The sequence below is a fragment of the Carettochelys insculpta genome, chromosome 2 (genome assembly GCF_033958435.1).
Source record: "Carettochelys insculpta isolate YL-2023 chromosome 2, ASM3395843v1, whole genome shotgun sequence".
Taxonomy (NCBI): domain Eukaryota; kingdom Metazoa; phylum Chordata; order Testudines; family Carettochelyidae; genus Carettochelys; species Carettochelys insculpta.
The window spans coordinates 204,620,925-204,645,042 of NC_134138.1; the positions used below are offsets into that span (position 1 = coordinate 204,620,925).

Consider the following 24,118-nt stretch of genomic DNA (forward strand, 5'->3'; position numbering starts at 1 on the left):
TGAACAAATCTCTTCAGTAGGGGAAAAGTAGAAGCAACATCCTTAAGTCTTCCTTACTCAAATAATTTGTTCATCTGAAACACACTCACCAGTTTTAACAGTGCATGTCAGTCTCCTGCTTTAAGAAACTTGTGCTCTTCAAAATAAAGTTACAGATCCTTTACAGGAGTGGACAAAACTCACTAGAAGGTAGCCAGCCCTCCTCCCGCCATAATACCCTTTAGTACTTAGACAGGACACCACAGTTTCAAATTTTGTGTTTATTTTTCCCTCTTGGGTTTTTCAGATGCAGTAACATGACATTTTAGAGAGCTTCTTTCAAACAGTAGGAGACAGTACTATATAAAAGGTACCCAGAAACAATTCTGGCTTTCGCTTTCATGTCTTTACTACTAGACCCTTGCCTTGCCCATAGCTTTGTTTCTTTTAACATTATAAGTAAACAACCGACCAATAATCTTGCAAACTCTGGGTTTTTACTGATAAACATTATCACATTTTTGAGACAGGAAGGTAGGAGAGAGAGAGGATACTAAACTAACTGCAGCTGTTTTGACTCAATAAGCATCCTCTTCCTTTTCAAAATCAGCAATGGTCTTGGTCTTGCTCTGAATTTTTCTGTGACCAATTTCTGATCATGGCAGTCATTCTTTTTCTATGAAGCAATATTTTGATCTGATTCTCTTCTTCTTTCTCTTCCAGCTGTAGAGGTTGAGTTTAAAAATGAATAATGTGGAGTAACACTGGCAGGAAGAGAGATGATCAGTCTCTCCTCCATCTACTGACCACTTCATTCCATCAGGCAAGCTTCAAAATAAATGCTACTACCTCTTGTTTGCTCTTCTTTACCACCCTTTCTTAGCTCTTAGCATTTTCTCATTTGGGACATTGTCTAATTTTTTCTTTACAGCTTGGTTAAAATTCCCATTATACTTCATGCCTTCTCTCGCTTCTGGCCACTTTATCCTAGTTTTCATTTCTTTTTCCTCTAAGTCTCTTCTCTCAATCCTGCTTTCACTAAAAAGCACCTTTACATGGAGAATACCTTTTTCTTAAATGATGTTCCTGCCAGTGACACAGCCGCATTCTGATTCTGTCTGAAAGAGATTTCCTTAGGATGTCAGTTTCCTGAGAAGGGAACTCTAAGGGCTCATGAGTAATCTAGGGCTGTTGCCTCCTACAGAATTGGGCAGACAGGACTGTAATGAAGATTGAGATGGTCTGGTCACAGGAGCAAGAGGTTATTAAGGCTCTGTGCAGGCCTAAAAACACCTTTTAGTATAGGACAAACTCTTCAATGATGACTTCTACAGTTAAGTAATAACAGACAGACATGAAAATCAATTTGATTGGAGTTAGTCACAAGTAATATATTAAATATTGTATTTGAACAGTTCCTGACAATTCGGCAACTCTTGCAAAGATAAGAACAAAATATTTTTCAAGCCTAACTGTTCGTGCATCTAGGTTTTTTTGTACAGCCGATATCATTAAGTGATCAAGTAAAAGACCAACTTCAAGTGTGCCTTTACAGAGACAATGGCAGGATTATACTACCTTAGGTACAAAGAAGGAAATTGTCTGCCTCTGATTCTATAAGAGAGAGGATTATTAGTGGAGCAATGGTAAGTCAGGAGAATGTTCAGAAAGAATGGTCTGCAACTTTTTTCTCAAAATACTCTACGGTGACAGTTCTGGGTCAAAAATACATCCGAGTTATTTTGGATTCATTCGTAGAAAGTTTATTCCTAATAGACAAGATAAGATGCATTTATTTCATGCAAATCCAACCTCGAAGACTAAAACTGATTTTTCAAACAAGATTGAGCCTCTGTTTATTCAATTAACTTAATTCCATAAAATCAAATTGTGTGTCAATAACTGAAGTAAATTTTCAAACTTTATTTTAGAATTTAGCTATGTGCTTGTAGGAAGCTTCTGTTGTCTTCGTTTAGCAGGAATTCCAGTAGCTCTGTATTCTTCCCTTTCCTTTAAGTATTCAGTTTTGCATTCTTCATAAAATGCTGGATCAGTATAGCTACAAGGAAAACACATAATATTGTGAGGTCCACCTTAAGTAAGTTAATGTGTTGAACTGAGATGTTATCTGCACCATTAACTCTTTACCTGTTGTCTTTAAATAACCATAGACAAGATGATTTATAATTTACTTCTTTCTGATACCACTTAAATTTACGTTTGTCTCCACCCTAACTGCTGGAGAGTGTGGTGTTTTCACACCACCACTGTATGCCACTGTGATTGAAGGAGAAAGTTGAGGAAGTACTTCTAGTGTCAATCACTAACCATTGATTTCTTCCTAGATGACAGCTGATATTTTCTCGGCTATTACAGCTGCTTAGCATAACATTAAACCACTTTCACAACTTGTGTGCCATGGAAAAAAGTGTATGTAATAGGAGTTGAACAAAAATAGCTTAATACTCATAAGTAATTCGATTCTTGTATACTGCCTAATGCTAGTAAGCTAATCACTGCATATTTAAAAACTGTTTAATTAAAAACTGCAACTCAGATCATCTCATCTGCACAGGGTGGGGGTAGGGGGTTCGGGCTTCTCTATGCAGGGAAGTTAGCACAGAATGCAAACTAATGCAATAGAAGCTAGGGGATAGTTACCGCACACGAAGACACTGAAAAATTTTTAGAGTTGTACTTGGATTATGCTAAAATGCACAACAGTATTTTTGTTAGTCTTTAAAGTGCTACATGACTGACTCTGTTTTGTTTTAACAGTACTTTTAGTGCAGAATAAGTGCATCCCTAGGGGGAGCTAATACAGAACAACTAGTGGGAACTAATTCCCCATTTCTGTATCTGCTCTTTTTTGTGCTGTTTTTCCAGCTTAGGGCTTGGCTACTGTGCGGTATGATTTCTAGAGCACATAGTTTCAGTTTAGACCTGAAGTGGGCAATTTTTGAAGGGGAGCCATGCCAAGATTTGGTAAGTGGTCAAGGGCCACACTTTTCTATGTAAGATGTGTGGGGACTGGTGTGCAGGAGAGGGTGTGAAATCAGAGGGAATTTTGGGCAAAAGGTGGAGTTGTGGCCTGAGGCTGGGTACTGGGGTGCAGAGGGTGTGTGGGGGGGAGCTGGGGTGCAGGAGTGGGTAGGGAGCCAGAGGGAGGCTCTTGCTGGGAGATGCTTACCAAAGCAGCTCCTGGCGAGCTGCACACTCAGGCAGGTTTCCCAGCCTGCCAGCACCAGATGACTCAAAGCAGTGGCTGTTCCATGTAGCTCTCTGCACTGCAGCAGGGGAAGCTTCACGTTTCCCCCACCAGCAAAATCTTTCAGCTCGTGTTGGCCACTTTCCAGCCAACAGGAGCTGAGTTATTTTGCTGGGGGGCAGGGGCAGTGCACAAAGCCCTCCCCTTCCTTCATCCCACAGTGCAAAGAGCCACAGGGAGCAGCCAACTAATTTGCACAGCGTTGATCCATGCCACAGGGGCAGACTGCGACCCATGGGCTAGATTTAAAGGCCTGGTGGGCCAGATCTTGCCCACCTCTGTGTAGATCTTGGTTTCCCAAACTGGCCAGGGGGGAAGGGGGTGAAAAAATTCCATGGGGGGGGCACAAGGCGACCCAGCCCCCTGGTTACGCCCCTCACCCGAAAAAAGAGCCAGCCTTTGCTTCTGGCTCTCAGCCCGTCATTCTACATAGGCAACCTGGTGCAGCAGCTATTAAAAAAACCAGGAATCTGGCGAAGACCCGCATGGAGTTAGCTGCCTCCTGCAAAGGCGACTGAGTGTGGGGAGGAAGAGTAGGATAGGGTTAAGATGGGGGGCTGGGGGTGCCTGGCTTTGGGGGAGGGGATGGGAGGGGCTCGGGTGGGTGGCTTGCAGGGCTCAGGCAGGCGGCTTGCAGAGCTTACAGGGGTTGGGCAGCTGGCCGGCTGGGGCTGCACCAAGCACCCGCAAGAGGCCAAGAAAACTTATTTGTGCTTGTTTTTAATTTTAAACATTTTTATATCGAGTTTGTGTGTTAAAATTATGCACTGAATTTTTTTTTTTCTAAAGGGTTGGATGGTGGTAAAGAAAAGGGGGGGCTGAGCACTTCTCAGAAATCAAAAGGGGGGCATGATGCCGAAAAGTTTGGGATCCACAGGTGTAGACCCTGCCACTGTAGGGCTTGTCTACACTAGCCCCATCCTTCGAAGGGGGCATGATTATCAGCCCAAGCGGAGAATAGCAATGCAGAACCTCATTACCATAATTCTCATCGTGTGAGCTTTGAAGTTGCTAACTGCAGTTCATTTACTCCCAAAACATTTTTCAGAAAAATCCTGGAGTAAAGCCCACGCAAGCTTCCTTTCCCTGATCCATGAAGCTGAAGATATAACTGCTTTCCTTCAGCAAACACCCCAACCTAGATTCAGTAGTGGAAGGCCCAAGTCACGACACCTTACAAACTTCCTTGAAGAGGTTTAGCAGCTCTGTTCACTTCTGGAATCACCTGAAGATACACAGCACCTTTCAGAGACCACGTGGAAACTAACAGTGAACTCAGGCATTGTCTAAAGGATGCTTTTTTCCAGTTTCCCAATGGCAGCATGACTACAGCAATATACTTTTTAAAAAGATTCTCATGGTGACTTACTAGGCAGTTAGACATTCTTTCAATGCTGCATTTTCCTGTCGACATTTCACCACCATAAGAAAGCCAGTCTCTTGGCAGCATTTGGTAAAAGCTGAAATTAAAAAAAAGAATTTAGATTCTTGTGTTATGGACCCATACTAACACAAGTACAATCGACTATTTTTAGAGGTTATCTGACTTAATTAATCTATTTCAGGCATTAGGGCAAGATTGGAACATTTGTTCCATCAGTACTTCCAAGCATTAGTCTTCAGTCAGCAATGAACTTCATGCTTTAAAAAAAAACAAAACAAAAACAACAAAAACCATGAAATCTAGCAGAAATCAGTGCTCACTGATCTTAACTGAGCATCTTAAAACCTGATTCTACACTGTCAGGAGATTACTATTCTTTTAGCTATTGCAAAATCAAGCACCCACCCAAAGTCACATAGTTTAAGTCTGTGCCACATTGTACACCTGGGTCTGTGGGGCACAGACTTTTGGACTCAGTGGCTTCCAAATCTGTGCTGGGTTTATAATGGCCAGACCTGGGTCTCTCAGCTATGTGAATGTGCCCATACTGTACTGAGCAGACCTCCTGACTTCACTCTAACATGAGCTATGCTCACAACACAGAGCAACAGGGCTTGAATCCAAGTCAGAGTGGGACTCAAGCTCTGATCCCCTCCCTTGAGCAGCACCCCCGGATCTGGATCCTGAATGTTTGTTAACATCAGTCAGTTTGATGTGTCCTTGTCCAGTCCACAGACAGACAAGTTGAGTCAGCCTGTGCTTAGTATGCAGTGGAGACATGCACAACCTTACTCTTTACCTCTGTTGTGGATGATAAATAACCAATTTGCCTTTCAAACCAGTCGTGCACTAGTCCGAGGCCAATTTATTTCAATGGCTACACCTGATTTTTGCTGTTGGAAGTGAGATGACTATGCATTCCTTACTACACATTTTGGGAGCACTACATGCTGCTTGGCCCAGGGTGCTCTTTTTAGCAGAGGCTGGTTCTGAGTGCTTGAATACTGGGAGATCTTCTGCAGAACACAGACCTCACAAAAGCTCAGCCTGAATGATAAGGAATGACCTTTCATACCAAACTAACACTTTAACTAGGTCAAATACCTGCTCAGATATTATGTAATGTCTAACTGATGTGGCTCATACTTGGGTATGTGTCATTAACAAAATAACCTACATAATAAAGATTTCCTCATTCACTGACCAAGTCTGATCTTGAAGCCTAACAACGGCCAGCCTGGAGCCTCAAGCTGTTTGTAAGGTCTTTGTCACTTGTTTAGTAACAAGATTTTAATTAGACTCTTTCCTTCATACTATATAACACATTAACAGACTCGTATACAGTGATGTTGCTAATAACGCCAACCAATTTCTGAAGCTGTGTATTCTGTGACAAATCCTATTTAAAACTCCACTCTGCCTTCAAATGTTTTTGTGCTGAAATGTTTGTGTATGTTAAAAAGACTAAATCAATGACTTAGTATTGTTAAATAAAAGTTAAACTGTTAATAGTGTTTCTTGTATGACTAGGTCTTCCAAAATTTCCTTAGCATAGTAGTTGCTACAATCCAGTGTAGCAAACAGTAATTGCTAAACCAATTAAATGCCACTGGCTGGATCATTTCCTCTTGTGAAAGAGCCCTTGGGATAGGGGCTGGAAAACACAGGGGTGAGCTTAACACCATGCGTTTCCAAGCAATCCTCTCCTTGGTTAGCAGATCCTAGGAGATCTAGGAGCATACAGAAGGCATGGTCTGCCACTAGTTCCATGGGGAGAATATATTGCCCTGAGAATTCTTCCCCTCTGTAGCAGCACAGTGGAAAGGAGCCTTGGTACTACTAGCTTTAATCTCCTGTGGACTGTGCAGTAGCCACTAGTAGCACTGACTCCAGAGCGTATTTCTTCTTTAAAATTCAAAGTGTCAGGAGGGGATAATGCCAAGGTGAATAGCTTATCTACAGCTCTGCTCCCTATTCTCAAATCAATTTCAGGGGTGTCTCATGGAGGGCAGAACACAGTAGAGACAGCTCTCTGAAAGAGAGGTGATAAATCTCAGTTCCCTCTGCTTATACAACTGAAAGGAATCACACAGCCTTAACAAACACACCTTATTTTGTATATCAAAAAGACAAACTAAAAATATTGTATGAGGTTCTCTAAATATCAACATTTAAACATGCCACACTACAACTAAATTCCTATTAATTTGTTACTCTGTGCAGTGTGCAATTAGTTTTCCTTCAGTTCAGTTACTAACAAAAAATACCCACAGAATTTAACAGAACAGATAAGCGGTAGCTTAAATGTACTTATGACTAGTCTAATAATACATTGCTTACACAAGGCAGTGGTTTTTTTTAAAATGCTGCAATAGAAAGCTAGTAAACATGCAAAATTTAAAGACATTGTCATAGCTGTTTTTTATTTATGCTCAACAATCAGATGTACTAATAGAGGCCAGCTAAATGTGTGCAGATATTTCAGTGAATATAATTGGTAAACTGACTTTTCAGACCAGTTATTTAATCCCAAATGAATTCAGAAACAAGTCGTCCTGTGGCACCTTATGACTAACAGATATTTTGGAGCATAAGCTATTGTGGGCAAAGACCCGCTTCATCAGATGCATGAGTGAAGGTTCCAAAGGGGGTTTTTGTCAATCAAAGCTTACGCTCCAAAATATCTGTTAGCCTATAAGGTGCCGCAGGACTTCTTGTTGTTTTTGAAGATACAGACTAACTCGGCTACCCCTCAGATGAATTTACAACACTGTTTTAAGAATGTTATTAATACACTGCTGATTCATTAACAGCAAAATCTACTAAACCTCAAAAGGGCAAAGGATAAATCAAGTCATCTGAAAACTGGAAGTATACTCTTTCCTTGAAATAATGAAAAACAATATATATTGAAAAAATAATCCCAACTATACATACAAAATGATGGGGTCTAAATTAGCTGCTACCACTTAAAAAAAAAAGAGAGAGATCTTGGAGTCATTGTGGATGCGTCCCTGAAAACATACATTCAACATGAAGCAGCAGTCAAAAAAAAAGCAAACAATGTTACGAACTATTAGGAAACAGTAATAAATTTGATGATAAATATCATAATGCCACTATACAAATCCATGGTGTGTACACACACACACACACACACCTTGAATACTGAGTGTAGTTCTGGGTGCCCCAATTCAAAAGAGGTACTTCAGAAATGGAAAAGGTACAGAGAATGGAAACAGAAATTATGGATATGGAACAGCTTCCATGTGTAGAAAGATTAAAATGACAGACTTTGCAGTTTAGAAAAGAGATTGCTAAGTGGCGGGGGGATATGATAGTGTGTATAGAATAATGAATGGCTGGCATGGAGAAAGTGATTAAGGAAGTGTTTTTTACTCTTTCATATAAACACAAGAACCAGAGGTCACCCAAAGAAATCAAATAGGCAGAAGGTTAAAAACAAGAGGAAGTACTTCAGACATTGCAGAGTCAACATTTGGAACTCATTGCCAGGGGACATTGTGGGGCCAAAACTATAGAACAGGTCCAAAAAAGAATAATAAAGGACGGATGCACCAACTGGTATAAACCAGGATGGTCAGGGATGCAACTGCATGCTCTGGGGAGACCCTAACCCACTGGGTGCCAGATGCTGGAACTGGACGGCACGGATCACTTGACACTTGCCTTATTCTACTAACTCCCTTTGAATCTGGAATAGGCCACTCTTGGAGAACTAGATTAACTAAGCTACATGAACCATTGATATGACCCACTGTAGCCACTCCTATGTTGTTGCGCTCATTTTCCATGTTTCTCCTTCACATTTGCATGCTATTATGTTCCCTCTCATGCTTTTTTTTTTTTTTTGCAGATGGTGATCAATGTGAAATAGTCACACAGTAGCAAATCACTGGATCAAAGACATTTTACAAGTTTAGTATACCTATAATAATCAGGACAGAAGGGGAGGAGGCTGATGTTGGGAGACAAGTCAGTAAAGAAGGGAGTGCAAGCAGAGGTCCAGGCTTGTTACTGAGTGCAAATGTATCTGAGTATGTCAAGTTACATGCAAAACCACAGTGATCAACACTATTTAACAGTGGCCTTCATTTCTATGCAGCCTCCCCAAGGTAACTCCTAAAAAAACCTTGGTCCTGCATGTTTGCTGAGATACTATTTCCAGTGGTTCACAGTAACTCACCAAGCAGTTGCTAATGCACTGTTACTCTGTTAATATACCCTGTGTAGACTCAGCTCTGCAACAAACTGGTACAGACTGAGTAAACATAAATACAACTCTGTGCAAATACAAAATATGTATCTGTGTCCTATCTGCAAACATAGTCTACAGATAACCACTGCATCTACAGGAGGAAGACATCTGCAGATATAAAACAGATACCGGAAGATTTGCAGCTTTAAAACACGAAGGCTACATCTACAATAGCCCAAATCTTTGAAATGGCCATTTTGAAGATCACTAATGAGGCACTGAAATGCATATGCAGCACCTCATTAGCACGCCGCTGGCCGTGGCTCTTCGAAATTGCTGCTTTTCGCTGCCGTGCGGCTCGTCCAGATGGGGCTCCTTTTCGAAAGGAGGTGCTGAATATGCATTTCAGTGCCTCATTAGTAATTTTCAAAATGGCCATTTGCATGGCCATTTCGAAGATTTGGACTAGTGCAGAGAGAGCCAGAGAGATTTGTCTCCACAAAAGTAGCAGGGTGAAATCTTGCTGTTTTGTTCAAGAGGGGTCTGGCCGTGGCATTTTGAAAGTGACACTTTTGAAACGCATGCAGTTGTCGTTATGCGAATGAGGTGCTGCATATTCATGGCAGCACCTCATCAGCATCTGCCAAAGTGGCTCATTAGCATACCCCTTTCAAAAGGCGGGGACTATTTTAACATACACTTTGAGCGTGTATTTGAGTGAAAAGAAGGTGCCATGCCCCCAAGGAAACATTTTCATGCATAAATAGAGTACAGTACAGTACTTAAGATGCCAGACTACTTGATATGTAAACTAGTTTCAATTTTAGGAAGTAGCAAAAACTTTCAAGTCCAGAAAAATGAATTTTTAAGGATGCTTTTCAACAGTTGGACCTACATGTCTTAAAATGTTGTTACTGGTTAAAAATAAATAAATCAGGCCAATTTTAGATATATAAAATATACTGTAGTAGCTCCAGTGGATTTATTTAGCTTCTTTTTTAAGATAATGTTATTACTGAATTGTGTAGCTTTTTGTAGTTTCTTCGAGATTTGTACAATGTGGCCTTATGCCATCATTTCACAACACCACGATACTATAATCACTATTAAAAAATAAAATGTGGTTCTCTCTCCTTAAAAAACCTTCTAAAGCTTAAGCTTATCTAGTGGACAATCTGATTTCTAGTCCCCATAGGCCATGTGTAAGTGCTGTGCTTCTTTTTTCTAATAGCCAGTCCTTCTGGAAACTTTGAGGTCTTTTTTAAGGGAGGGGAGAAAAAAAAAAAAAAAAGGCTGAAGACAACAGGAGGTCCCTCTCACTTGCTAGCTTACCAATCTTGATTGGTTAAAGGTGTGATGTCCCAGTGAACAAAACGAACTGCATAGCGAGCATTCCCTAGCTTCAGAAGGCTCTGCTTGTGGTATATGACTGTGCAGACAGAAAGCATCATTACAAAGTGATAAAACTGCTTCAAGCCATATAGATTTAATGTTGCCAATGCTTAACACAGAAAGGAAAAAAAAAGGAGTAGGTTAGTGCATATTAGACATCCCTGCATGAACACACACTACTTAAATACTTCTCTCTCCATGTATTTCTAGCTCTTCAAAATCCCTGTGATAGTGAGAAAGGAACTATGGTCCAATACCATTTTTAGTTAGAAATACTTACCATAAGATTTCCAAAAACCTTGAAGCTGCTGTCCTAATTTTAGTTCTTATTCCCTTTTGTAATTTTTTTCCATGAAATCACTTATGAGCGCCAAAGAAAAAATATAAACAATTCCAATGCTAAAAATCTGGTTTGGGGAATAACCGCACAAATTCAGAGGAGTATTCTCAGATACAATCTCATGTGAAAATCTACAGAAATAGATATTAGGTTTAGCTGTCACCACACTGCAGACCGATAACTTCAAGGTTCGTAATGAGCCACAACAGAAAAGTAAATACAAAAGACCTGGTTAAACTCATAATAGTTAACATTGTCATAATATTTTAACAGCAATTGTAAATCCTGGGGTCTAACCTTTTACTTTCATAATATTTTAACAGCAATTGTAAATCCTGGGGTCTAACCTTTTACTTTACTGGTTCTTCTTGATAGATTACCTGCTGAGTGAGGAAGAAGTTGCTCTTTCAAGAATGATCTCAGCTCTGATGATGGGAATCCTCAGGCATGAGCAGTGAGATCTGTGGTGCCCGAGCACCAGGAATATTCCTCCAAAGTTCAGGGCTAGGTCTCATCCCTGGCCCTGCCTGCTGTCCTCGAGTGATTTAAAATGGCTTTGGGATGCCCCACCACCACCACCACCACCGGACGTGAACGGTGGCACTAGAGCAGCTTCCTGCCTGCTTGCTCCATGGACTCACCAGCATGCCCTTGCGACCCGGGGAAGGCAGGGAGTCAGCGTGCTGTCCCACACCAAGTGCACCTGTGGCCACTGGGATCAGTGTAGGTGGTGCCTGAGAGGAGCAGTGCACTGAGACCTCTCCCCAGCCACAGAACCACAAGGGGGGAGTGCCCAGGTTAGCCTTGTATCCTTATCTCCTTCACCCCACCGAGCTTTTATCCCCACTTCCTCCCACACCTTCTTCAACCCTCCCAGATCCTCCATCCCTCACCCAACTCCAGCAGCCCTACACCCTGTCCCAGTCCAGAGCCTATCCCCTTTCCCCACCAAACTCCCCCCAGATCCTTAGTTAGGTTGGGGAGGGGGAGGACTTTAGCTGGACGAGGGTTCTCAGCAGGCGCTGAGCATTCTGGGCACCACCAAAATTTCTGCAAACCTGCTGCCCTTGGCCCCAGGGTACGAAAATAAACACAGAACGTTCACTGTCTCTTTGGTACCATAAAATGTTTTTTTCAAAATTTGCCCAGTGGTTTGTGTGTGTGGTTAAGGAGTACTCCCTTTCCTGCGGTCCTCCGCCAGCCATGCATCAAAAGACCACACAGAAGCAAGTGATAATGCACCAAGCTTCTCCATTTCAGACAATTTTGGTGCAATCCTGGCCCACCTGAAATTTATTGTAAAGTTTCCATTAACTTTAAGGGAGTAGGATTTCAATCTCCATCTTCAGAAGACCCAGTTAATGAATTCAATAACAAACCTGGTTAGCCTATGCAAGTGCTGTGCACTAGTCACTCTTTTCCAGGCTGGATTGATTTAAATAATTTAAATCAAGTTTCTTACTGATATTTCTTCACATATTTAAACAACGGGGCAAATCTAAAACATGTTGGCTACATCTACACTACACAGAGATCTTTTGAAACATCTCTTCTGGAAGAATCTCTCTCTAAACAGAGCGTCCACACAAAAAAAAAAAAAAAAGTGGATCAAAAGAGCGCTCTGCTCTTCCGAAAGCGAGCGTCCACACAGCCCCCTGCTCTTTCAAAAGAACAAGCGAGTGATCGAAAAATCAGGTCACATGAGGACTGCTCTTTTGGAAAAAGAGGACCTGTGGAGCATCCACACATTTTCTTCCGAAAAAAGCTTTCAAAAGGGGGCTCTCTTCCTGAAATAGCAAAGGAATAGCTTTTTGTACGTAGATGCTCTGTGGGATCTTTCAAAAGAGCCCCCTTCAAAAGAACTTGCTAGTGTAGACGCAGCCACTGATTCACATCACATTACAGCATTTTATAGCATCGAGAAGGGTACACTTTGTGTAATTTCTAAGGTGATTTTGATTAATTTAGGAAACAATACGTTACCTGACTATCAGGAATGTTAAGAACTAAATCAAACACACAAAACACAATGGCACTTACATTTTATTAAACTAAATCTTAAAAATTACATAAATGTTTCACATTTGCAATTGCAGCAGTGTCCTAAGTTGCCAGCTGATGGATGTCCTGACATTTTTTTTAGTTTTCAAATTTTATTACCACCACGAACTGACAAAATCATAATACTAAATAAACGAATGCTGCCCTTAAAACTTCCACAGCTCTCACCTTCTTCCGCCCTCCCACTTTCATCGATTCATAGACTGAAACAGAAATATGAGTTTCCATGTTTTTTCAGCTCCCAGTCGATTTCTTAGCTCTGAGTGAATAATACCAAATGATGGAAATACTCTGCCTGCCTGCAGAAGAAGATACTGCTGTGAAGAGTTGGCTTAGCAACTGAAGGAACTCTGTTTCAAGGTGCCTGACTAGCCACTCCCAACAGTTTTGGGAGGTGACTTTGTTCACATCATCATCAGTAAACATGCACTGATTTTTGGTTTTGCTCCAGCCCTGAAATTTATTATGACTGGCATAACTAAGGAGTGATTTGAGATGCCCGTGCCATGGCAGCAACATCCCCTTCAGAAGTCAGGCATCTACCTCTGTATCTAGGGTTGAGAATGTCTGAAAGAAAACGAGGTGGACTTCGTCCTTGATCCATTTGCTTTTTTACTGCCTGCATTTTAACTGTCTGGTGAGGTGTTTCTTTGGTCAAACGTCTCTTGAAGTGCCTTCCAAGTATCAAGAGCAATAGCAATGCAGCAGCAATTTTCTCTCTTTAAGGCTATAGATACAGGTTTCAATATAGTAAACACATCCTCTCGAATCCAATGTTTGATTCTTTGCGTGAGAGACACACTTCCATCTATTTTATCAGAGTTTCTTCAGAGTTTTATGAGAATAGGCCAATTCTTAATGTTCAAAACAAATCAATAACAGAATTTTCTTGAACATCTTGAGGTAAAATTAGTACCTGCTCTCTTCAAAGAAGCTGAAGTTGTTATGAAAATATTTTGCAACTTCAACATTCTTTCTTTCCTGGAGAAGACATGATTAAATATTTGGCTCAAGACTTCTAAGTAGCTTTTCATTGTTGCCACATTTGCAGCATCATCTGTGACAAAACTGCTGCACTTGGCAGTTGAATTTATGTTCACAGTTTATTACAGCTTTCACTGACACTTTTTAAATATTCTGTTGTGTGGGTACTTCCCAATATAGCTATTGTTTCTGAAAGATTTGCACCACCACTTTGTTGCCAAACAAGCAGATATTACTGGATTAGTGTGTACATTGCTCCACCCATCATGGGTTAAACTGGTAAATTTCCCCTCAGTATTTCTTGCACACTGTTTAAGTTCTTTTTCATACACTATATCTAGCAACCTTCCACCAAAGTCTACTCTCCCAGGTGGAATGTTAACCTGGGTGTAAGAACTCAACCATGTCAACAAAAGTGTTTGTTGTTAATCTGAAAAAGGAGAATCTGTGGCATAGATGGACCAAGCAATCTTTTCATCTCTGGACATTTTCTTGGTATTTGCTGGTCCTTACTGCAAACCCATCCATGGTGGTGGTTTTACTGGATGACCGAAATTTGCTCGTTACTTCTATTTTGTTACCTGAAATACTAGTTGCAGAACTCCTGCTAAAAGTACCAACAGATGACTCTGTTGTTGCAGAGAGACACAAAGTCTCTTATGTTTAAATGGTATCCTGAAACAAATTTCAAAAATTATTTTGAATATTCATTCTTCTCAGTTCTTCTCACACTACCATTCAACTAATCATTTACATTTTTGGGCAAATATGTAACTGGTTCCAAATAATGAAAAAAGGAAATTGGCCTCACTTGAAGGGCACTTAATTTTTAGTAAGTTCCATTGAACTCACTGGCTTGTTTTCTTTAAAAGAAGTCAGTAAAACCCACGTACTCAAATTTCATATAAGTCGGGCGGGGGCCCCCCTCACTCTTCCTCCAAGCCCTGCTGAGCCTGGAGCCAGGCGCAGCAGTGCACCTTCCAGGCTCTCGGTCAGCCGCGGGGAGCTGGGAGCCAAGCGCACCAGTGCCCGGTCAGTTTCCTGGCTCCCCACTGCTTGAGAGAGCTGGGAAACTGACTGGGTGCAGCTGCGCCTGGCTCCTGGCTCCCAGGGGGCTAAGAGGCTTCACCCCCATTTCCCTTCTCCCACTCCCCATCCTCTGAGCCCCCAGGAGCCAGGTGCAGCAGCGCCTGGTCAGTTTCCCAGCTTCGCACTTGGGAGCTTGTAAACTGACCAGGATCTACTGTGCCTGGCTCCCAGCTCCCCAGGGGCTCAGAGGAGGAGGAGGGAAGGGAGAGGATGGAGGAAAGGAATTTCTTCAAAATATTCCCAGAGAGGTTCTCTCTTATGCCCCAAAACCATGTGGGGAAATATAGAAACTTGTGTGTGTACTGAACAATGTCTTCCAATCCATTCCATTGTTCCTTTGTACTCTGTCACCATCCTTTCATGCAAATTATCTTTCTGTCTTTAAGACAGTGTCTGATCTTAGCTCCTCTGCCTGGCTTGAACCAGTGCCACATAAGCATAGAGTAAAAACAATCCTATCCAGCCTGTGTCTTTAGTCCACTGAAACAAACAAACTCCAGAATTTTCATGAAGCAAGAGCGTAGACTGACAAGACTAGAGCCATTGATTCATTCATTTTTATGAGGCTTTAAGTGTAGATTTAGCATGTTTGTGGTAAGAGTCAACTATAACTTTTTTAAAATGTGAAAAATTTAGTATTTTATTGATTTAAAATATTGTAAAAATCTGATTTAAATTAAAGATCTGATTTTCATTTTTTGAAGTCACTGATTTTTATCCTCCCTGAGCTTTGCATAACTCCTCATCCCAAAAGGCTATCCTAGTGACTGTTCATGCTTGCTCACTAGTAACAGAGAGGTAGGCATGTTAGTCTGTACTCCAACAAAACAGCAGAAATGTACCACTTTAAAGAGTAACAAAATGATTTACTCAATGACGACCTTTCGTGGTACAGACCCACTTCATCAGATCAATCTCATTTCCAATACATTTATAAGTACAGAAGACAAAAATTGCAATAAAAACTGACAAATCAAGTACATAGAACTGAAGGAGGGGGATGAGGGCAGAGGGAATGTTAAGTGTCCTGCCTGAGATAATTACGAGCACCAAAGGAAGGGAAGCAGTCCTTGTAATGCACGTGGTAACTGATGTCACATGTTAATGGGTCGAATTTGAATATGAATTCCAATTCGGAGATTTCTTGCTGTAATCTGTTTTTAAACTCTTTGTTCTAGGACAGAAATGCAAAAGGTCTTTAAACAGAATGGGCCACTCCCTTGAAATTTTCACTGACTGGCTTACGTGTACTGAGATTCCTGATGTCTGCTACGTGTCCATTTATTCTTTGGCGAACGTTTTGGCCAGTCTGTCCACTGTACATAGTGGCAGGGCATTGTTGGCATGAAATGGTATATTATGTACAATGGCACAATGGCATACATATGTAACATAATGCTCAAAGTGCACAAGAGCATGCCTTTGATCTTGTAAGTAACATGGTCCAGTGATGGTATCCTCGAAAAAAATGTGGACAAAGTTGGCAGAGGGGTTTGTCGCAAGGAAAAGTTCCAGGATTAGTATTATTGTAGTGTAGCCTGTGATTGCTGGTGAAAATCTCTCTTAGGTTAGGAGGTTTTCTACAGGAGAGGAGAGGCCTGTCACCTTGGGCCTTCTGGAGTGTAGCATCATGATCTAGGATAGGTTGTAGCTTTTTAATGATGCATTGCAGGGGTCTGAGATGAGGACACAAATGGTGTTCTGTTATTGATCTTCTTGGGCCTATCTTCAAGTAGCTGGTTTCTGGTTATTTGTCTGGCCCTGTCAATCTGTGTTTTTTTTGTTTTTTTTTTAAAAAACTTCTCCCAGTGGGTAATTAAGTTTTATGAATGGTTGGTAAAGGTCTTGAAGTTTTCGGTCTCTGTCAGTAGGATCAGAATTGATGCAATTGTATCTAAGGGTTTGACTATATATGATGGATCGTGTGGTGTGTACTGGATGGAAGCTGGAGACATGTAGGTAAGTGTAGCAGTCAGTGGGTTTCCGGTAGAGGGTGGTGTCGATGTGGCCATCAGTGATTTGTACTGCGGTATCCAAGAAATGTATTGCTCATGTGGAATATTCAAAGCTGAGATTGATGGTAGGGTGCAGGTTGTTAAAATCTCTGTGGAGTTCTTCCAGAGTCTCTTAACTGTGGGTCCAAATGATAAAAGATATCATCAATGTAGCGTAAGTAAAGGAGGAGTAATGGGACAAGAGCTAAAAAACTGTTATTCTAAGGTCGGCCATAAAAATGTTAGCATGCTGTGGGGCCACGTGAGTGCCCATAGCAGTGCTGCTAATCTGGAGGTATAAATTGTCCCCAGATTGGAAATAATTGTGGGTGAGAACAAAAAGGTACATAGGTCAGCCACCAGATTTGCAGCGGTAACATCAGGGATGGTATTCCTGATAGCTTGTAGTCCATTTTCATGTGGAATACTGGTGTAGAGAGCCTCTACATCCACAGTGGCAAAGATGGAATTGTCAGGAAGGTTTCCAATGTTTTGTAATTTCTTCAGGAAGTCAGTAGTATCTCGGAGATAGCTAGGACTGCTGGTGGCATAGGGTTTGAAGAGGGAGTCTACATAGCAGGACAGTCTGATGGTAAGGGTGCCAATACCTGAAATGATAGGGTGTCCTGGGTTTCCAGGTTTGTGGATTTTAGGCAATAAATAGAATAATCCAGGTCAGGGCTCAGATCATGTGTCTCACTGAATTTGGTCTTGAGTAGAGGCAGCACTTGGCCATGGAGGCTTTTCTTCTCTTAGTCCAAGGATTATGGCTCTGATGCAAGAGTATTTAAATGCATCAGGCTAGGGAGGTTTTGCAGAGGCACAGGTAAACCAGATTCACGGATTAATCCAATGAGAGGCAGGCACAGATATGGACACTGCAGGCTTCTTGTAAGGGCCTTAAAAAGTCTGACTGGGGACTATGACCTTGTGAACTCCTGTGCTGGAGCTGGCCTGGATGAGGGGAACTGATGAGTTCAAATCATTGTCATTCTTGGAGGCCTTCTGATTCCAGGTTGAAGGAAAGGCACGGAGACACTCTGGCAGTGAGGCAGCAGAAAGCTCTTTTGAGAAACTGAGGGAAGAAGGAACCAATGAAAATGGGGTCAACTTAGCTTCTCAGAGAGAAAGACAGAAGAAAGTAAGGAGATAGGCTCTGTTGACCCAGGCAAATCTTAACTCCAGAATTTAGACTTTGTTTTGAGGGACAAGCAACAAGTGAGTGAGTAGGTGGGCAGCCATTGAAGGAATCTACTTTCTCTTCCCTTCCACTATCTTTCCAGATGAAGAACACTGAAGCAAGGTGCAGTCATCCAGTTTCAGCGAAGTCTGCTCCTTCTGGGAAGCAGCTGGGGTGGCAAAATGGGTAAGTCTCTGCTTTGTTGGATCTGAACTGCACGAATTAAACAAGAATGTTTTCTTCTGTCTTCCTCCCTGAGAAGAAGATGCTTCTTGTAAGTGAACAGAAATATGTGAATTCCTGCCAAAAAGCTAGGAAGGATATGCCCCACAATTATGGGGAAAATAGCTTCACAATATGCGACATCAGAAACAGACCACTGCTAAATGTGATATACAGTTCCACATCTAGCATAATACACTATATCCTAGGCAAAGACCATTGGAGGCATATTGACCCTGGTAGTACATGTTGAACCCCTCTAGTCTGGCACACGTTGTTCTGGCAGTATCCATGGTCTGGCATGATTTTAGCTAGCCGGATGTCTGCTTATCATGGGCATGGCCAAATTTCCCAACATTCCATAAAGTTTGTTTACAGTCACCAGTCTTGTGTCTCAGTGTTCTGTGCTGTTATTTAGCTGTAATTTACCCCAAATGTCTTCCCAGAGCCCCGTAAGGAGCAGAACTGTTGATAATTCTGTTAAAAGTATTGACCTCCCATGCTTCAGCAAATTCTCTAGTTCAGCACTGTTCAGGTCCCAAGAGTGCTGAACTACAGAGATTCAACCTGTATTTGTTTGCTTTGTCACATTAATCAAATTACTAAAACTGTAACCAACTCCAGTTGTCCAAAGATAACATCCTTGATTCACAAACAGTGAAGCCATATTAGAATAGAAACTATTTCCTCTTAAATATACCTCTCAGAACTTCATCACAGGCCCAAGGGCTAACTCTCATTTTCAATACCAGCTTATCACCTCTCTCCATTTCAGAGAAATCTGAATTCTCATTTTTATTGTTGTAAAGAAATTAAATCCAAATTAACTAGAGCTTTAGACACATTTTTCATGTATATCTCATTCTGATTCTCTCTCACATATGGGTCCTTATCACACTGAGGGAAAATGATCCCACATGCTAGGATAAATGCACTATCCAATTTACTGTCCCTTCATGATTCCCTTATTTCATTTTTACATATCTTATATGGTTACTTCACTGAAACAAATCAGCAATTCAATGAATTAAAACATTGTTTCTCTGACAGTTTAAAAAAACTGATAACCTAGTACATTCTAGATGTCCTTAATGTAATAGTTCAGAGAGAATGAAAATCTATTACAATATGGATAGTCACAGTACATAGTGCCAGCACATTCATTTCAGAAGAGTACGAACAGGCTGAACCAGGATTCAAGTTCAACTTGAAAGAAATTATATAAAATATGAATTTTGAGTCAAAATGTGTGTGTTTTATCACTAAGATACACATTCTATTTAGCTTTGCAGAATATAATTTTAGTAATACATTTAAAAGAAACTGAACAGTTATTTATGAGTTTTGCTTAATATTGTATTGCATTTCTGTGTTAGATATGGTATCTGAAAGGGTTTGCCCTAGTGTGGTACTCAAATGTCAAACCAGATAAAGTATATGCACCTATAATTTTACATTTTGTATTGCACCAGTTTCTTCAGTGCTACATCAAAACAAAAGGCTCGGGTTACGTAGTGTTGCAGTACATATAGGTATAGTAAATAGGTCTGACACAGTAAATGCAATAATGAGAATACAAGCGAGTCTTAACAGTCCTCTGAATTATAAACTTAAATTACTACCAATGCAGGAAAAAAAAGCTCTGTGTGAACAATTAACAAGTGGCATGTAACAGAATCATCTACCCACTGAGTTATTTTTCTAATTATGCTTGATCTATCGAAATAACGTGAGAGAAACACCTTGAACAGATAAAGAAGATCAAGGTACTGAACCTTTACATAACATACCATGGAAACTTAATGAGACTTTTTGGCCCCATCTCAAGCCCTTAAATATAGTTTAACGCTATTTAAAGAGAGTTCCAGCTAAACTCATTCCCAGTGCTGTTAAATAACTAACCTAAGATCAAACTATGCTGCATGTTTAGCAACAAAACCAAACAAACAAAAAAGCAGTGCTGTAGCTTAGCTACGGATTCATATTACAAGTTGGTTCAAATGTAACCACATTTAAACAAAATTAAAATGTATTTCCTAAACTCTGAACCCCAATAAATACAAGGCGTTTGTTACATGCTAGATGGAGTAAAATTCATACTAATACACTAAGGCAATGGTTCCAAAACTTTTCACTAGTGCAGATCCCCAATTGCCACCCCAAACTGTTCATGGACCCCCCCAAACACCACTAACACATTCACGGAGCCCCATCAAAGCCAATTCTAGCCACTATGTATATTTTGTTAAATGAAAAGGGAAACCACAACATAGATTTTTGGACAGCAATTAATATTACTGAAAGATATTTAATTTAAAAATAATTAATTGTAACTTTGCAATTTATTTATAACTTATTTTCTCTGATCATTTTATTTTTCTTTTAGTCTTCCCCCCCCGTGCCCATGGATCCCCCTGCAATACCCTCACAGACCCCCGGGGGTCTGCGGACCCCAGGTTGGGAAGCACTGCACTAAGGATTGGGGTAGATGGTTGTGTGTGTATTATTTAATATACAGATTTTAATTACAAACATTTATTTCCATTTCTGGCAACACTCAATGGGACAAAAACAAAATATGAACATATTTTTATAAAATTTTCATATATAGAAGATGTTAAATTTGATCATACTTGAGAAACGTAAAGCGCTTTATACTAAGTGGAGGTCCTGCCGGTACTTTGATTTAAAAAGAGGTAGAGCTCTACTGAGTATAAACTGTCAGTTCCATTAAACTTGATGAGATGCTGTCCAAAAGTCTTTAAAACGGAGCAAAGGTTGAACTAATGTGAGATAACTTTACTGTGACATATTTCTCTTCTTACTTGGCAGATAACCAAACAATACAGAAGATAATGCCAGCTGTGCAGGAGGGAAGACAGACAAAGTATTTGTATTTTCTTTTCATTGTTTACCTATCCTGTAAAAGTCAGGAGTGATGTGTAAAGTGATGTTCTAATATTGGATTTGAATTTATTTTAAAAATCTTCATTCTGTATGATTATGAACGTTTCAATTAAAGTTACAAAACAAGAGGCATTTTAAAAGGAAATAATTTGTCAACCATCCTTTTCACCCAGAAGTAATTTTAAAATTAATCAAAAGACAACTAGCTTTCTCTAGCTTTAAAATGAGACCACTCAAAAAGTTAAATTGAATTTGAGGGGAGTAGTGTTTGTTTTTAAAGCATTCATGTTTGAATAGTATTAGGGATTGAAGAACTTACATATACAAAGATGGTGAATATTTAGCTGATTACCTGTCTTATTACAATTTATCGTGTTTCGACAACATGCAACATGGAAGTACTATGCCCATAATACGAATATGCAAAGAACAGCACTGTTCTTATGTACTATAGTTACAAGAGGCGTCTGGAAAATTATGTTACAGATTCATGACAATGAACTTATTAAAATACCTTGCTAATAAATTGTTATACTACTACTTGCCCATTACTGTACCTAGCACTTTCTATTGTCCAAGTGCTGTACAAACTAATTTATCATAACCAGGAATTACTGTACACCTATTTTTAATATCCATTCAGTATATGAAATATGCCCCATTCCCGAAGTCCATCGATCCTCAGCTCTGGCTATAGTTTATTTAAAGACTTTACAATTTTACTATTTAAGAGCCAAGTCCTATTGAGGTGTTACCTCACCATTTATATTTTTTCAACACTTATGATATCACTATCACACACTTACAAAAAAATAAAAAAAATTAAATAAAGTTCTATATCATGACCAGGTTTAAAGTTCTCTGTCTTTTTTTATGGAAAAAATAAAATAAGAAATGACATTTTTCTTAGATTGGACTCACTCTTAGCACTGTCAACACAGGAAAAACATCAAAGCAACAATGCATGCTAGGACAACAGCAGAATATAGCTCATATTGAAGAGGGTATACAGACAGGGCTTTAAAATGTTTGTAAAATGCTTACATGATATTAAAATGATATAAAATAACTACTGAAATACAAAGTTTTGTAACAGCTATGCTTTTAATTTTGTATTAAATTGTGATTTATTAGATTGTTACTTTGAAGATTACTCAGTGTGCACAGAATGGATTTACTGGTGCATTTAATGAGCCAAGAAGGTAGTAGGATGAACATGAAAAGATTGTTTCTACGTTGTAGTGCATGAGCTATTTGATATTTCTAACACAGTACAAAAGAAAGCTTCTCTGTAGATTGATCATGGTTCAGTTAACATCACTGAATATCTAATACCTCCAACTCAATTAATTCTCACCTGATTAAGATCAGGCTGATATTCAAACTAAATCATCTCTCCAGTCAAGTAGAAATCAATATTTCTGATTTTACTTTTAAATTACAATAATAAATAAAATATATGCATCTCAGTATGCCAAGAGTAGCTTTCCTATTCCAGGCTACTATAGCATGCATAACACAGCTGATTAAAGAATTATTCTAATTTGAGCACCAATATATATGATTAATTTGAATACAGAAAGATGGAATGAAGTAATTAAATACATAGGGCAAACAAAGTGACATAAAAATAAACCCTTATTCTGTAAAATGCATCCCTCTGTTATCAGATCAAATATTTTGTTTGCCTTCCAAATGTTCGTTACATGTATATAATGCTCTTTCTCCTAAAGTATTACACATTAGACGCAGGCATCACCAGCCAGACATCTTCAAACCAGGGGCGGGGGTGGCAGCCAGGCAGACAATTAGAGCATAACACACTCCATAAGAATAGGAGAAGGAAAACCAAAAATCCTTTTATGGGGAGTTATGCACAATGCCAAAGGCCACTTTTCCTGTCCCAAAAGTGCACTCTCAGCATGGAATGGCAACCATTACCTGAAGTGACAGCATGATCAGTGGACCCTACAATAAGTTAGACAATGTGTCTTATTCTCCAGTATGAAATGTTGAAAAAAAGACTCATAGTTGAAAGGGGAATATACAGTCTTAGAAAAGCAGTAGAGATAAACAAGCCAAGCCTCAATCAGTGTGTAGGGGAAAGTTGCTGGAATCCTCCGAATTACACTGCCTCTGCATGTCCACAGTGTAGTAATGCATGCATCAAAATTCAGGAATCAATCTGAAGTAGCTGAACTACTGAACATAAATGCAGCCATACTGAATTAGACCAATGACTAGTCCTTAATTTCCACCAGCACCAACAGCCACCTCAGAGGAAGACCTGCAGTAGGTGCATATGGAATCACCACTCCTCAGGGGAAAACTGATGCTCATCTGGTGGCAGCTTGGCTGATGCTCAGATGCATGAAGTTTTCTTCCTTTTGCAGAACACTTGGGGACACATCCTCAGGTGGTGTAAACTGGCATGCATCCACTTAACAGAATTAAGTCAATTTACATGATTTGAGTGCCTGTTGGCTATTTGGTGGTGATCCCTATCCATCACGTCTTTTTTTGAACCCTCCTAAGCTCTCAGCCTCAAAGTTCCAGAAATCAGGTGACTGATTAACTTTCTCCCCTTTAATTACCTCTTTGAGGACTAGCAACAGTAGTAACTACTGGGAGCAGGGCTGAGAAGTTAGCTAAAGAACTGCCCTCCTGGAATGAGGATCTAATCTGCTCCACATCAGAGAGAACAGTCTTGAGTAAAGCATTTAAACTGAACTCTAATTATGTCTTTGACTCTCAGAGATCAGCTATGGTATGTGCTCTAATGTTCCTCTGATAGTGTGAAACCAAAAGTTCATAGCAGGTGTGATAGGCACCTGCTCCACATCGGAGATGAAAGAGCCAATGAGAGAGCGGCTGTGAGGGGCAGCCAATCAGGGCTCTATTCAACTGCTTTTATTTACAAAAAGTTTTAGCAAATATTAATTTTTCAGGACAGCATCTCTAATGATTAGAGGCATGGAAAAACTTCCATGTGAAGGAAGTGGTAAAAAACCAGGACTTTAGAGTGGAGAGGTAATGCCACAGAGAGTAGACTGGGAACTTCTGTTCTCCTTGGCCGTGTCTACACTAGCCCCAAACTTC

General features: G+C 40.2%; 1 protein-coding gene and 1 long non-coding RNA gene across 2 annotated transcripts in view; one reads left to right on the top strand and one right to left on the bottom strand.

Moving 5' to 3' along the window:
- Positions 1–1,806: 1,806 nt before the first annotated feature.
- The window catches only part of CMC1 (C-X9-C motif containing 1), a 61,346-nt gene continuing 39,034 nt past the window's right edge, over positions 1,807–24,118 (bottom strand). Inside the window, exons 3-4 of the mRNA XM_074984415.1 lie at positions 4,617–4,707; positions 1,807–2,038 (exon numbers count right to left, since the gene is read on the bottom strand). Coding sequence (XP_074840516.1) covers positions 1,918–2,038; positions 4,617–4,707 — 212 coding nt within the window. The 3' untranslated portion in view covers positions 1,807–1,917. The remainder of the gene's footprint in view (positions 2,039–4,616; positions 4,708–24,118) is intronic.
- LOC142007876 (uncharacterized) lies at positions 10,925–21,096 on the top strand. The gene is made up of 3 exons (XR_012644018.1): positions 10,925–11,379; positions 17,994–18,076; positions 20,945–21,096. It is a non-coding gene; the product is annotated as an uncharacterized LOC142007876 (long non-coding RNA).